Below are 15,766 nucleotides of genomic sequence, written 5' to 3'. Positions count from 1 at the left end.
GCTCTCCACTCTGTTCTTTGTCATTATTTCCCTCAAATTCTCTCTTAGTTTTTTCCCTTTCTGTTTTGGAGTAATTCCTTTTTTATCTTGGAGCCTTCAGAGTGAGAAGATGATGCAGCAATTGCCATTGAAGACAGACAAGATGCATTCTCAGGATGCATTGCTATAAAGGGGAAAAGCAAACTGCATTTTCAGTTTGAAAATGAAAAGCAATACTGCATTTCATCCACAATGTTGCTAGCATTGAGGGACAGGGAAATATTATCACAGGGAAAAACTGCTCAGAGTTTAAACCAACTCAAGACTGAAGTAGTTTATTGAATTATTAACAGCACATAATTGATCAGCAATTTTTGAAAAATGTATTCAAGAGCTATACCAGCAGATAAACCTCAACATTAGACACTCACAAACTGTTACTGAACCAGAAATTTTTGAACACCCTTGTATAACTAATCCCCAAGTGCTCAAATTCTGCACAGGGAGGGACAAGTGCCTACCTCTTTCTCTAGGGTAAGGGGCTCCCCTCCTCCCCCGTTCTCCTTTAAGGGAAGTGTGTGCTCTGGCTATGTGTAATCCCCCACTGCTCCCAGCACTCCCTGAACCCTCATGCCACCAAGAAAGCTCTGTTGCAGCACAGGTGCAGAATCTGCACTACATCCACTGGGTCACCCTCCTGTGTCCCCCAATGCACATGGGCACTGCAGTGCTGGTGCTGAGCAGGGCCCCTGTCACTGTCAAACCCTGCTCTGTTACCATCACCAGGGACCTACCCTCTGTTGCAAATTTGGGTCCATCTTTTGCAGTTCTCTTCAAGTTCAGTTTGTTTCTAAAGATTTCAATTTCCTGGTTACTGTTAAATCCTGGTGATGGTCTTCCTCTATAAGCAGCACCAGTTTGGGCAAACATCTTCTCAGCCAGTTTCTGGTGTCCCACTCATGTGCTTTGTTGACACTCAACTTCCTGTCTTACTATTTTGTTGAGGGTGGTCCACAAAAGCATTCCCCCACACAATATTTTGCTGTCAAGAAGTACTGATTAAGAAGATAAAGTAAATACAGATGGAGGATAAGAATTCCAAATGTCTGTATTCCTACCACCACACTATCATTTTCCCTCATTTGTCTTGTCTTGTCTAGCTGGTGCATCATATTATGGCAGGTCTTTTGCTATACATTTATGTTTAATGGTGTGTCTAGATCTTGGACTGCAACTTTGGCCCCTGCTGGGCTGGAAAGGGCTGAGCAACACACAGATCCCAGAACAGAGATCAAGCAAGCAGAATGGCTCATTCATGGGGTTCTCCCCCAAGCAGGAGGGGAATTTCTTAATTCAAGGTTAAGCCCACATGGAGCAATTAAACTCAAGAAGATAATATGTAAATAGGGTGTTAATGGATACAAATTAATTCTGCATCTATAACAAATGCCACAGTGCTTCTGCAAACAGACCTTTGGGAAAGGATAACAATTAAAAAAAAAAACTCTCTAATAAATTTGAGAAGGAGATTAAAGGCTTTAAAAAGACATTCAACTGTAAAATGGTTCCTTCAAAGGAAAACCTGCCTTTTGTTTGCCTGTGGTTCTTCTGGACAGCTGCTTACAGGCAGACAAGGCAGATCTTTTGCCGTAGAGGAAAGATGCATGTGTTCTGTGCACGAAGAGCTCTAGGACTCAGGTGTGGAGAGAAACAGCTTCTGAGCAATTCTCAGTAGAGGCTATGGAGAAGGCATCGCTACTGACAGACTGGCTTGGACCCTAATCCAAGTAGTAGAATTAGTATTAATGGCTCTTAGTTTATTGTTGGTTTAGAGTCTGGTCTGATTGCTAGACCCAGGAGTGGCCATTTCCATGAAACTTACAATTCCAATATTTTCAGGCCAAAAAAATGTTCTAACAGCTGAAAAGTTTTGTATTTAGCTACAGTAAAGCTTTTGTGGAGTGATATAATTTTAATGAGATTAAAAAAAAAAAAAAGGCCATTGATTGTCAAGGCATAACTGCTTTGGCCAAAGGACAGCATAAAAGTTAGCTTAAGTCTTACAGCTGAAGTCAGGAGCCAGAAGGCATGCAACAGCTCATACAAATGACATTTAATTTGTCAAAGAAGAAATCACTTCATTTTGAATACCAGCAATACTCTGTAAAGATATAGTTTACTTGAAACAGAATGCTGTCATATTAAGTAAGTCAAATTACTTAAGAAGAAAAATACAGATACCTTCAGCAATAACTGTATGTGACAGTGTTTGAGTACTTGCTCATTTTGAATAGCACTCAACTCAGATGTCTGACAGGATTAAGTGCTGGTAAGTATGGCTAAGGGAAGCAGAGTTTTGGGTTAAACTCTGCTCCTCACTCAATGATAAGTGACACATAAGTTGGAGGGAGTGTCCAAGGCCTGAGCTCCAGTTATTGAAGCACTCAGCTTCCCAGGTGAGCTGGTTTTTGTGTATCATGTTAAAGTCAGGCAGATGATGGATCATATCACCAGCACAGGGTTGGTGGCTCATATGATACTGAAATGGATTAACATAGTTTGGTGATTTCTTCTCTCTGGCTGGTGGGTTTAGAGTAATGATCTTTGAGGAAACCTGGTCAGGTAGTAAAAATTGTCTGGGATTGACTCTCCCTGTAGTCAGTTCTTGGTGAGAAAAACATTTATTTCCATCTACTTTCTTCTTATATAGCAATGAAGGTGTAGGATTTGGGTATTTGCCAGAAATCTGAGATGTGTGGTATGCATGTTAATCTAAATCCTTTACTCTATTAATCAGTGTAAGGTATCTGTAGACTGTGGTGATCCCTCTATAAACACAAAATTATGATTTACACACATCTATACCCAAAGAAAATTAAACCTACAGATTAAATAATTCAGAGTTAGGAGGCATGGATGAATTAGTGTCTGCATTATAATTCAGCTATTAAAATCAAATTTGTTCAGCTGGTGGTATGAAGTATGTGTCAGCCATTCCAGCATTTGACTCAGAGACCACCTGGAAATTTATGGCAGGCCTAAGATGCCAGGAATGATTCATTCTGGACAAATCCTTGGTGAAAGCTAAACTGCAGATATTGATTGAGTTATCTCTCCAGTTGCCTAAGCAGAAGAACATACTGCTTCCCTGTCCAGCTGGGACAACATCAAATAAAATTAAGCCAAGTCAGAGCTCCAGGTTAAAGATCTTTTCAAATGTCTCAAAATCTAGAAATTACACTGATCCTTTATCCCACTATTGCCAAATACAGCCCATTGCTACAGCACTGTTTCCATACAGCACATGGTAGGTGCAAATTGCTCCATTTCAGAGGAATTTACAATTCTCTGTCAGAGTGTAGAAGACAGAAAATCACATTTCTCCAAAAATTAGCCAATAAACTATACAAAAGAATGCAAATATTCACATTCCTGCTCTAGTTTCCTAACTTCACCATTAGCATCTGTCTTCCATTTTGATGGTCTGAACTCTTTGAACACCTGCACAGTGGGACAGGCTTTTAACTGATCCCCTTGAAATATTTACTTGCTGGCCTACTCAACTTTTTGAATGTGGCTTTATAGCTGTAAAGTATAGCAACCAACCACCAACAAAAGCATAAGATTGTACCTACTTGATCATATTGTACTTAGTTGACATTCTGACAACCAAATCAGCACCCTTAGCAGATGTCAGTTTTACAAAAGTGTGATATGTGCTGGTAAAGCAAAGTTTGGGCACGCAGGTCTGAGTGCCAAGTAGAGCCTTGCCCATGTAAAAACAAGAATGAGACAAGCTCCCACAGTTTGGACCACTTGTCTGTGCTGGAAAGGTAAATGAGTATTAACCAAAACCACATCAAACACAGCCTTGTATTCAACATAAGTAGGCACTGTCATATGTAATAGAAGATGAGTAATGGCAGCTGTCTGCTGGCTCTGTGGCAGCTTTGCCTAATAAACACCCTCCCTTTTCTGCAGCTTTCCTCATCTTTCCAAACAGGTCGTGGGTGAGGTATTGAAAGCCCTGAGAGCAGGATAAGGCTTTGTACAAAGTACTGCTGAGCTGCGGAGGGGGAGAGGCATGAGCCAGCAGAAGCAGCTTGGATGAGCTGGGATGCACTCAAGAGCTGCTCAATCGTGACATTGTGCACTCTGTCCTTGCTGTCTGCAATAGCTACTGATTTCATTGCAGAAATCATTTACAAAAAGGAAACCAGCCCTTCACCCTTTTTTGCTCATTGATGCCAAATTTTCTTCTTATTCATTTATCAATCATAGCATGTTTTATTCTAAAATTATGTAATCATATTGCTGTTGCTAAATATAGGCCAAGACTCCTTACTCACAATAAAAAATGTTCTTGTTTCTCATCAACCCCCTCCTAAAGCTTCATTTCAACTCCCTTGTGAATCACTGAGGACACTGAAAGCCACCCTATTTTTCTCTCTTTGTGCAGAGAGCCCAAGACATTAAAAGGGGAATTTTATTTATGCAGTGAAAGTATGGCTCATTAATATGGCTTGGTGTTGGTATATCAATTGGCTTACACTTTTGAAATGAAACATCCAGCCGCAAAGAGAGTTCTGATTTAAGGAAGCTGAATGTGTTCACAATATAACACCCTCATATATTTGAAATTTTAGTTTTCAACACTTTCCCCATTCTTCTCTCATACTGCATAGCTGTGATAAAATACAATTTTCAGTTAGGAGATAAGTTGTGATTTTTTTTTTTTTAGTGGAGTTTGAATGAGTTAATTTTTTCTCATCTTCAAGTATTAAGCCTCACTTGATGCAAATGAATAGCTCCATGGGCTTCACTGTAGGCAAAATTTGCAGAAAGAAGGCACAGAGTACACTTAGGCTACTCCCTGGTAAATGGTGAAATAAAGCAGCAGATGGTTTATTGTGCACGAGAAGGAGGAAGGAAAGGTCCAGGTAGCATCCAGTATTTTATGTAAGAAGATCTAGAAGTAGATTTTATGCACCCACCATGATCACATGCTATTACAAAAAAAATCCCACTCCTAAACACAAATGTGTTTAAAAAAGTGGAAAGAGGCTACCATATAACTGGCAGGAAGCAGAAGACTCTGCTTTTATCACCAAATAGGGAAAGCCAGAGAAGTACATCCCATTACAATGAACTATCACTAGCAATATGGTCATAATTTAATATTATTCTCTTGTAAAAAGATAGCAAATTATTAGGATTTAAAAGGATTGGTATCTCATATGTAAATATTAAAAAAATAATAGCAAATAGTGAATCTATAATGGCTCTCTAAGATCCTGTGTTTCTGCAGCATGGGAGTGATTTGGATGCAAGATCTGTGATAAGCAGGGCAAGAGAAACTGCTGGTTCACAATAATTTTCAGTTTGGTTAAAGTGTTGAAAGACAGGAAGAACATAGTTAAGATGAAAATGTGCAATCTTTCAGAGTATCTTTACCTTCTCTCATTTTACTGTCTACCTTTGATGAGCCCAGCTCACACTTAGTGGGGCTCTGCTCTCACATTTCTGTGATTACATTGGCTTAAATAAATTACACCAAACACAAACCTGCTTCTCACTGCCACCAAAAATAAAACACCATCCTCCTTTTATGAGCAAATTTAACAAATTCAGAGAATGCTTTCACTCCAGGATTTCATGGGCTTGGGGAGAACACAGGGTCTCTGCAAAAAGGAGCTATGGGCTTCCTGGAACGCTGCATCTTCTTGTTAATGAAATCTTGGGCAGATTTGCTGTGAGAAACCATCATCACAAAACTTGCTGCAATCTGCTTTAGCTCCCACAGAGGATAAAAATTATACAGTCAGAGGGACTAATCTCTTTGAATTCTATCCTGTCTTGAATCTCCCATTCCACTTAAGACAGTGAGAATCTGACAAGTGTGTGTGCTCCAGCAAAGTCTGACCTCTCCTGACATCTCCCCACTCCGATTATTGCCCCCAAAAGGCTGTGATGAGGCAAAGACAGCCATCCTTCCCAGGGGAAGAAAAAAAGGGTGAACTAATGGGGTCACTCAGCTGCTCCTGTGCCTCTTTAGGTGTTCGGGACACACAGCTGTGTAGCTGACAAAATCTGTCAGTCTGGCTCCCCTGTCCTTTGTGAGAAAGCAGCTGTGTCTCCTCCCTGACTGTTCTGAGATGCTCCCACCAGGACCAGTCTTGCCATCATCCTTTTAGTGTGCAGCACAGCCATTGAGGGACATTATGAGATGAGGTGGGGTGCTGTGACAATAATGCCTTCTGCAGCTTTTTGTGTCTCATATCCCACACTGGAGCCATTGCCTCCCAAGCAGGTCTAATCCATAGAATCATAGAATAGTTAGGGTTGGAAGGGATCATGTAGTTCCAACCCTGCTGTGTTAGAAGTCAGACGACTGAATATATATTTGCTTCAGCTGGCCGAAAGTCTATTAAATAAAAGAGTTTGGGAGGACTCTGCCTTTCTAAGTCTGTGATCTGAATAGAAAGCATTGCTCTTAGAACTTGCACAGAGAAAACCAGGAAGAGTTTTCCATAATCAAACCCAATGATTAAATCAGGAAGAAAGGAGAATAACTTTCTGTTGATAGCAGATCTGTATCTTTTTTACAGCCATACCCACTATGAAATGAATTAAAAGGTGGATGGCTTTCTTTATTTCATGTGAAGGTAAATGTAGTAAAATGGAACTTGTTCAATATGAAAGTTCACAACCTTTCTAATTAGAAGGCAAACTTTATTTCCCAAGCTGCCATGAAGAGAAATAATTTCCAAACACTCAGCAAGCCCTACTACAAAACTGTATTTTCTGCTGCTCTGTCACTTGACCGGCCACAGCATCTTCTTCTTATCCCTCACTCTTTCTTCTCGGTCACCTCTTCCAGAGAAGCAGTTTTGACGGAGGCTTTTAGGGAGAGCGGGGTCCCTAATGCTGGGCTGGGGGTTTCTCCTCACGGCGGGGGCGGCAGTGCCGGTGCGGCACCGGGAGCGACACCGGGAGCGACACCGGGAGCGACAGTGGGAGCGGTGCCTGGGACCGCCCCGGCGCCCATTGGCTCGGCGGCTCCATATGGGGCTCGGCGAGGCCCCATAAAGGCGCCGGTCCGCTCGCCCATCCCTCCATCCCCGCCCGGCCATGCCCCCGCCGCCCGCCCTGCCCTGGCTCCTGGCCGCCTGCTGCCTCTGCGCCCTGCCGCGGGGCTCAGGTACGTCCCGGGAGCGCGGGAGAACCGGGACAGGACCGGCTCCTCTCGAGGAGCCACGTCCTGGCTGGGCTCCGCGCATCCCAACGCGGCCGTGTCCCTCCCGCAGGCTTCCCGCAGCCTTTCTCTCGCCACCGGGACGCTGTGGAGCTGCCCCCGAACCAGGTACGTCCGGCACTGGCGTCCGACAGCGATGCGACGGGCTGAGGTAGGGAAGAGACGGGGAAGGTGGGAAACGAGGCTCTGTGGCAGGGAAATGAGGTAGGGAATCGGCAACGGACTGGCAGTACCTTGTTGAATACCTTGTTGAATACCTTGTTGAATACCTTGTTGAATACCTTGTTGAATACCCTGGGGGTTGGTAAAGAGAGGAGGGAGGCTGGCGCCCTGGTGGAACAGGTGTGGGCAGGGGTGTGGAGTGCAGCACGGTGCAGAATAGGACACCTGGGTCAGCCCAAGACGGCCAGGCTAATAACAAACCAGCCCCGACTTTCTGAGCAAAAAGGTCCGAAGGTATGATGGACACACTGTTAATGTCTGTTCTTTACTTTTTAAAGCAACTGGCGCTGTGTTTCAGTCAGTGGATGGAAATGTCCGATCAGCCCCAGGTAACTTGACTCCTGTGATGTGTTTGATCTGCTGAGACTCTCTCTTCCAGACATACTAATTGTCCTGTATAACCTGGAGCATCGATGTCTGCAGGTGGCAGAACCTCCACCAGAGAGCCAGTAGCTCTGGAGAGCAGGGCGAGTTTGTTGGTGTGTGTGCTCTCCTCCTTGTGAAGCTGATGCAGACCTAAAGAAAAGCACTTTTCCCCCCCCATTCTTGCCATGGCAATATTATGCCAATAGTAGCTAACACTGAAGCAAGAAGTGCCAGACAGTTCCTGCAGGATTTAAAGGTCCTGTTTGGTCCTGGCTTGGTGCTTTGTGGGTGGATGGGTTTTTTCTGAGGTGCTCAGAGGAGAGCAGAACAAGGGGAAGTTTTCACAGATAATTTCTGCTGCCCAAGGCTTACAAACACTTCAAAGTGGAAGATCAGCTGCATTGCATTTAATGAGCCCAAGGGTCATTTTCAAAGCAGGGAGAAAAATATTTGCAGGATCGGGAAGTACTTGGAAATGTTGAATATTTTGTTCTGATTTTTTTTTCTTTCTGAAATGTTACAGTTTTGTGAACCAAAACTTGTAGAAAATAGTTTCCAGAGCCTGTTTCTCAGGTGTCTTACACCTCACTTCCTTTGAACCTGTAGTTCTCATCTAATGTGATTGCATGCATAAGCAAATCCCTGTCCGGTGACAATGAGTATAGGACAGTGTATTTCAGTATATGATTAAAGACTATAGTACTGATTGATCAAAAGGTTGTAGTTAAAAATCAGCATAGATTAAACATGCCAAAAACCAAAGCTACCCCTAGAACTATTAGCATAGAAAATGCATTTTAAATATAAGAGGCTGATTTTGATCGCTTTATAGCACCAGACTGTATTGACAACAGTTGTATTGTGTGTATTCTCCTCAAATAAAAGAGCAATTTTTCATCTCATAATAGCATCAGTAAGTTTCCCCCTGCTCTGAGTGGTTTTGGTGAACTGTGCTCAATCTAAATTGATCTGGGATCAGAATCAAGCCTGTTTTTAATCAAACCATGTACACCATGTTCTCCCAGTAAATGTATTAAAGTATTGCTGGGGTTTTTTTCAGATCTCAAGCACTGTTTTGGATCTCTGTTATTCCATATTCAACAGCATGCATAAAAATGAGGTAAGATGTAATTGCTTGCTTTGTTTCAAAGCACCCCCTTCTTAAACTTAGAAAGCAACCCTCCACAGCCAACTTTCTGACATTTCTCCCCAAACAATAGTGTATAATCTAATACTGCAATGGTTTAAGAGATGTAGGAGGGTATATAAAAGATTTTCTTTTTGTTAGTAGTTTACATGTAATTCTTAGTTACTTTAAATTATTTATATGAAACTGCTGCTTTTTCACCAATTCAGAGCTGAAGAACCAAAACATTCACTTACAGTCAGTATTTTAACCTGACCCTCAGTTTTGAATAACACAGGGTTAAATACACTAAAAATACACATAACATTGGATCAATAGCAAACCTTAGATTATGCTGAACACGGAGGGGTATGAGTTGCTTTACTGATTTTAATGATCTATTTGTATTTGGGGTTTTTTGTGTTTCTGATTCAGAGTAAGGAGATGAAGTTGAGGAGTTATTGAGTATAGCTCTTTTTTGTTGGTGCAGTCATATAAGGACCCACCTCAGTATCAGTTCTGATTTATATCACTTTTTTATTAGCACCATTTCATTAAGAATCTTTTCCATAAAATTCACTCAGCCCTTGGGTATATGCTAAAAAGGGCAATTTACTTGTGGAGGCTGAGTCCTCTGCTGTTTCAAAACAGGAGTAGATCCTTCAAAACAACAATAGAAAGTATTTTGAAATGCATTTTAATATCTGTTCTTGCCAGTGTCTTTAGCTTATTATAATTCCAAGCATGCTTTTGTGAAGCAGTCACAAAACTCTACAATACTGAAGCTGATTGTATAAAAAAATGGTAGTATTTCAGCCATAAGTCTAATAAATGTTTCTGAGTTCACCATTGACTCTTTTGCTTCCACAGCTTAGCCAATGAGGGAATGTCCAGAATCATCTGGTAACTTTGAACAGAGTCTTATTCCTAGTTACTATTTTAATTACTAACTTTGCAAAAAACTGTGTGTTCTCAAGATTGGAAGCTGAATCTCATGCAATATCCTTTCAAAAAATATGAGTTACACACCTGCAATATGATTTCTAGGTGTGGTCTGAGTAAAACAGCAGATAAAATATGTGAAATATGGATAAAGAATTATGTGAAGTATTATCCAGCTGATCAAATCTCATATTACATGAAGTCCTACTTTCTTAGCCCACAAGGAATCTTCAGAAGACACTACAAACATGAGTCTGTATGTAGTGAACCCAATGAAACAGCCATGAAATCCTACTAATTTCAGCTGAATTTAACTTTCTACATTATTCTATATTTCTGTGAATAAAAAAAAAAAAAAAAGTTATTCAGTCAGAGTTACAGATCCTATAGAGAAGGTTGATGGTATCTTAAGAGAAGGAATGAGGCCTCAGGACTCTGAAAGGCAAAGTCCATGGCAATTTGGGTATGAATGGGCCTTGAACCCTGCCTGGGGAACTTAAAATGTTTTGTGAGAACTAAGAATATTTAACATCAATGTCTCATCACTTTTCTGTGTATTTGAGATTTCCAGCCCAAAGATATTTAAAAGCTTAGTTTTTACCATATTTCTTCCACTTAGTAATCTCTCACCTGTTATAAATTGGGATAGTTGAAACTGCAAGCTGAGTCATGAGCCAGTCTCTATCTTTGCTTGGTGTGTAATAATCAAATCAGAACAAAGGTAGCACTCATATTGTCACTCTGTAGTAGCCTCCTTTGCATCCTTTAAAGCACCTTGATTGAGCAAGCATTTTTTATTTCCCTAGTATTTCATAGCCCTGTAAGTTGATGTCAGTTGCTCTATAAATTGTTGTCTTGCAGCTTGAACCAAAGAAATCCTCTTCTCATACCCTGAACCATGATTCCCTGTTTCTTGCTTGTGTATTTTGTCTTTTAAAACTCTTTCTCTGCAGTTTCCCACCCACGTGCTTTCCTGCATTCTCACCCATCTTCACATTCTTGCCCATGACACATGTTTGTTTCTCAAGCCCACTCCAGGTAACAAAAACCCACTCACTGATGGGTGACTGATGGCACACAGCCATCCCATTCCTGGCTGGCTGGCAGCATGCAGCCTGGCTGCTGTCTCATGGGCAGGAGGGTGCCAAACCAGGCTGCAGGTTCAGGGCTGCATCATATGGTGAACTTAGTCTGCTCACATAAATTCGAGGGGAAAGCTTCTATTCCTTGAAGTAAGACTGAGTAGAAAAATGAGCAATTTTCTGAAGAATAAAGAGTGCAGGGGAGGGCTTAAACCCAGCAATCTTTCCTGGGTTAAAACCAAGGGCAGTCTGAAAGGTGAAGAGCAGCCCCATTTTAACAAGATAAGAGCTATCAGTACAATTCAAGCCTGAGGAGTGGAGCTCCAGGTTGAGCTCTGCCTCACCCCCCAGAGCACGGCTGCACTTTGCTGTACAGCAGGGGAAGCCTGTTGAATGATGGAAATGAACTGAGTAACTTCCAGGCAAGGCTTCACATCAGTCTTTTAAAAGATCCATTTGCTGCTGTTCTTACATCTCTCTGTGATAAGTGTAAGGTTCTCTCTTCTCACACGGAGTGTTCCAAGCTCATCAGTAACAGAGGGTCACTGTAACAAACCAAAACGTGCCAGCACCTTGATTAACCTACAGTGTCCACTTGCAGGAATCACAGATTGCTTCTGCAAACCTTGCAAAGAAGGTATGTAAATATGAAGACAAGCAGTGGACAAGTATGTCCCTTTCCTTGTTTCTTGTAAAGTCAGCCTGGGTTTTTCCAGTGGTTGGGAAGTGATCTGTGCTGACCCTGCTCATACCCTATGTTTAAAGCTTTCTTTTATATTTCTTCTAAACCCTGTGCATCTTTAATTATGTTAATCTAGTTTATTTACATTAGATACCATGTCCTTCAGGCAATAATTTTTAATCAGCATTCCAGATGAATGGGCATTGGGGACTATCAACACCTTGTTTGCATGCTGCTGGAAAAGGCTCCAAATTACCAATATTCTGAAAGAATAGTAAAATTTGGCAACAGATCAATGGAATTGAGTTTAAAGTATTTTGTTATTGTTTGTCTTTGATTTTATAGGATAGTCATGGAACTCTGGGACGGCCTTTCTTCCTTTTCAGGGTATCTGAATCTCTTTGTTTTAAAGATTGTAAATCTCAGACATTGTTATATGTTCATAGATGAGCAGCTGTTTCACAAATTCTAGCTGCAGTTGTTTTGAATAGAGGCCAAATATCCCTATGCTTAAAAGCTTAGGGAGCCATTTACTCAAAAAGCTCTGGTTTGACTAAAAGATGACAAGATAATGAGATCTGGGGTACTGGTAGATTAAACACTTCTTTTTGTTTGAAGATATGCCTCTGCAAATGTTTTATCTTGAGCCAAATCATCCATGTGGCTTGTATCTGTGAGACTGTCAAGGTGCACTGATGCTAAATAAATTAGATCAAACTGAGTTGAGTGCCCACCTGGTCTAAAAGATCGGCCCAGGAAGCAAAGTCACACTGCATAATGGGGAAAAGCCAAAGCATAATTATCATAATTTCTCTCTCATTTTTCACCCATTGGCTTCCTGAGCTATGACATGGTCTGATGCCCAGTGTGCTGGTTTGGATACACTCTGATTAATACCAAACTAATTTTTAGGAATATCTTCAACACATTTTAAAAAAATTAAAAATACTGTAAACTAGATCACATCAGGTAACCAAAGTACCAATTCAGCTGTCATTTATGCTTAATTTCAAGTTATTTGTTGTTTCTAGTATGTTCATCTAGGTTCTTTCAGTGCTGGCATTTACATTTATTAGGCATGTGCCTTTACTACACCTATGAATTTAACCCCCAAATCCTGAATGAGAATAATTAAAGCCAGAATGTTTAGCTTCAGCAGAGGCTGAATGAAAATTTCTCTTATTCAAAAGCATAACTCATCCTGCATGGATCCCCCTGGTATTTGACATGTTGTTTTAAAGAAAAATCTCACTGCAGTTTTATATAGTACCCTGTCTACATGATGGGGAGGTATTTTGGTGTGCTTCTAAGTCTGTAATCCATTACTTCTTTACAATCATCTAATTATTATGTTTTACAGCCTCGAAATGGAAGAACTATTGAAGGCAGTGGTAAGTAGGCAACCAAATTGTGAAGAATTTCTTCTGCCATTTCACCAATGATGACCCTTATGAGAAAAGAAGGTACTGAGAAGCATTACAAACCTAGTACAAATCTAAATACACATATTTCATATGGCCAGTAAGAGCTATCTTGACAGAAATGTAGGGCTTTTTCATGCTCAGAGACTTAGAGGGCACACCCTTGACAGAGGGATGGTTTCTTTGTCATGTTTCCATACTCTATAATAAGGTCAGCATGATTAAAACATGGTACAAAGAGAACTGTGCGAGAAGAAAGGATTCATGTTTGAGTACAAATAACAGATCTGGATGCTTTTCTAGACCTTCAAATATCAAAATCTTCTCGTTTTAGAATCCGAAGCTATTTAATTCCTAACTTTGAAAAGAACCAGATGTACAGAACTGAGTAGTAAGTCATATTCAGATCAACATATCAACATAAAATCTGATACTGTGTTAATTTCTTTCAGAATATCGTGGAATGTGAAGTTCATGGATTCATTTACCAGCTCGATGACTTGGTTTACATAAAGGAAAGAGACTTCCCATTGCACTGGTTGTCTATTTTGTGACTCAGTTGTCTGGAATTTGCTGTTCCATGTAATAAATTTGCAATCAGTAATTCTTTCTGTTGTCCTTTTTTTATTAAAGCCCATACTAAGCTTCCTTGGGCTATAGTCTAGCACTGCCTGCTGCCAGCCGTAATCAAAGAAAATCCATCATCTCAATATTGACAATTTTCAAATGCAACAGTGAATTTTATAACATCTTCTTTAATAGGGTCATAAATGATAAGCTTGTCCTTTTGACTAGATAATACATTTCTCCATTATTTCAGAATAGGCATCCTGAACAACACTGTATTAAAATCCTCATGGACATTTTAATGATTTACTAAGTGCTCAAGTGTGATAATTGATGAATCCAATGCACTTTGAAAGAAGAGGAACAAGTACTGCAGCTACATACAGATGTTATTTGATCAGATGATGTATTTTTTTCAGCCTTGCCTTACTGGCTATCATAAAGCCCAAATGAGGCACTTTTGAGAAGTATTCTGAACATCTGCCCTTTTTTTCTGAAATCATGCATTTGAAAATGTAGTGCAGCTGATTGTGCTTGCACTGTAAGGAATGTTTTGGTACGTGGAGACATTTATGGGCACAAAACTTTAAGTATTAAGCAGTTACTTCCTTAGGAAGAAAAGACTAAAATTGAGGGGCTGGGGATACAAATGAGGCTGCAACTCCTGAACATAGCATTGATTTCCTCAAGCCCTTTGTTATCCCTCCTTCTCTTTGGCTATTATGGTATAGTACTGTTACAGTAATGCTGGCACAGCTGCATGTGAACCAGATTTGGAGACACCTTTGTCTTTGAAAACAATCCCCAAGATACCTGTGTTTTGTCATTTTGTGGGGTTTCATCTGGATAAGTTCCTAGTTTGGGCTGTGTTAACAGAAGTTTGGCTGGCAGTTAAAGGGAAGAGATGGGTTTTTTGGGAATTGTTGACTGCATCTAAGGCAGAATATTCAGTTTGGAGGCTCAGAATACAGGAAGGCCATGGAAAAAGTGGAGGGAGGGCATCCAAGGTGTTGAGAACTGTATCACTTGCCCCTGAGGAGAGGCAAGGGCAACTGGGCTGGTTCAGCCTGGAGGAGGGATGCCTTTAGGGGAACCCAATAGACCCTCCAGTGCATAGGAGGGTATCAAGGAGATAGCTGTTTTTCAGTGTATTGTCAAATCCTGTAGGAAATTATTAGCACTTGGAAAAGCTACCAAAGGGATGCTGGCTCCTCTGGCTTCTCAGATATCTGGAACCAGTTAGGATGCTCTCTGGAAGGAACAACTAAGCCAAATACAAGTGGTAGGGATGCACTCCAGCAAAACAAATAAATAAGAGATAATGATTACAAAAGCACTGCAATGGCACTTCTGGCTTGTTTCATCTGAGGCCAAAGCTGAAAAGCATCAGATTTTGCTCAGTTCTATATAAGTATTTGTACTGGCTGGGATAGAGTTAATTGTCTTCACAGAAGCTTTTATGGCGCTCTGTTTTAGATCTGTGACCAAAACAATATTGATAACACAGGTATATTTTAGCTATTGCTGAGCAGGGCTTGCGCAATCTCATTCCTGTTTCCCACCCCACCAGTGAGGCAGCTGGGGGTGCACAAGGAGTTGGGGGGTGACAGAGCTGGGATAGCTGACACAACTGCCAAAAGGATTTCTCCCACTGTATTGCTGTCATGCTCTGTCATAAAAGCTGGGGAGGAGAAAGGGACAGACACCTTCAGAGTGATGGTGTTGGTCTTCCCAAGTCACAGTTATGGATGAAGCCTGGCTTTTCTGGAGATAGCTGGACACCTGCCTGCTGATGTAAAGCTCTGAATGAATTCCTTGTTCTGTTTTGCTTTACCTATTAAACCATCTTTATCTCAGCCCACAGCTTTGCTCACTTTTACCCATTCAACTCTCTCCCCATCCAGCTGGGGAAATGAAACAAGGTGGCTGAGGTGAAACTGAAGCAGTACTGTACCATAGGCAACCCATGCTGTGCTCCTGCAGTCAGCAAAGGCTTCCTTCACCCACAATAGGTTTCAAGAATAACATCTGTTTGAGCCTTGAAACTTAAATTAGGTTCATAAATAGGTGGTAATTCGCAGGTGAGAACCTAGGTTCCTCAGTCATATACCTGTAGTAACTGTG

At 41.1% G+C, this 15,766-nt stretch overlaps 1 protein-coding gene across 1 annotated transcript; it reads left to right on the top strand.

The window, feature by feature from the left end:
* Positions 1-7,110: 7,110 nt before the first annotated feature.
* NMS (neuromedin S) lies at positions 7,111-13,595 on the top strand. Its single transcript, XM_058018870.1, has 8 exons — positions 7,111-7,180; positions 7,287-7,342; positions 7,735-7,785; positions 8,883-8,942; positions 11,574-11,609; positions 12,000-12,041; positions 13,015-13,045; positions 13,528-13,595. The coding sequence occupies exons 1-8, from the start codon at positions 7,111-7,113 to the stop codon at positions 13,542-13,544; spliced, it is 363 nt and encodes a 120-aa protein (XP_057874853.1). The 3' UTR covers positions 13,545-13,595.
* Positions 13,596-15,766: the final 2,171 nt, after the last annotated feature.

This window comes from Melospiza georgiana, chromosome 2 (genome assembly GCF_028018845.1).
Source record: "Melospiza georgiana isolate bMelGeo1 chromosome 2, bMelGeo1.pri, whole genome shotgun sequence".
Taxonomy (NCBI): domain Eukaryota; kingdom Metazoa; phylum Chordata; class Aves; order Passeriformes; family Passerellidae; genus Melospiza; species Melospiza georgiana.
The sequence above is the reverse complement of the archived record's forward strand: the minus strand, read 5'-3'. Positions and strand labels throughout refer to the sequence as shown.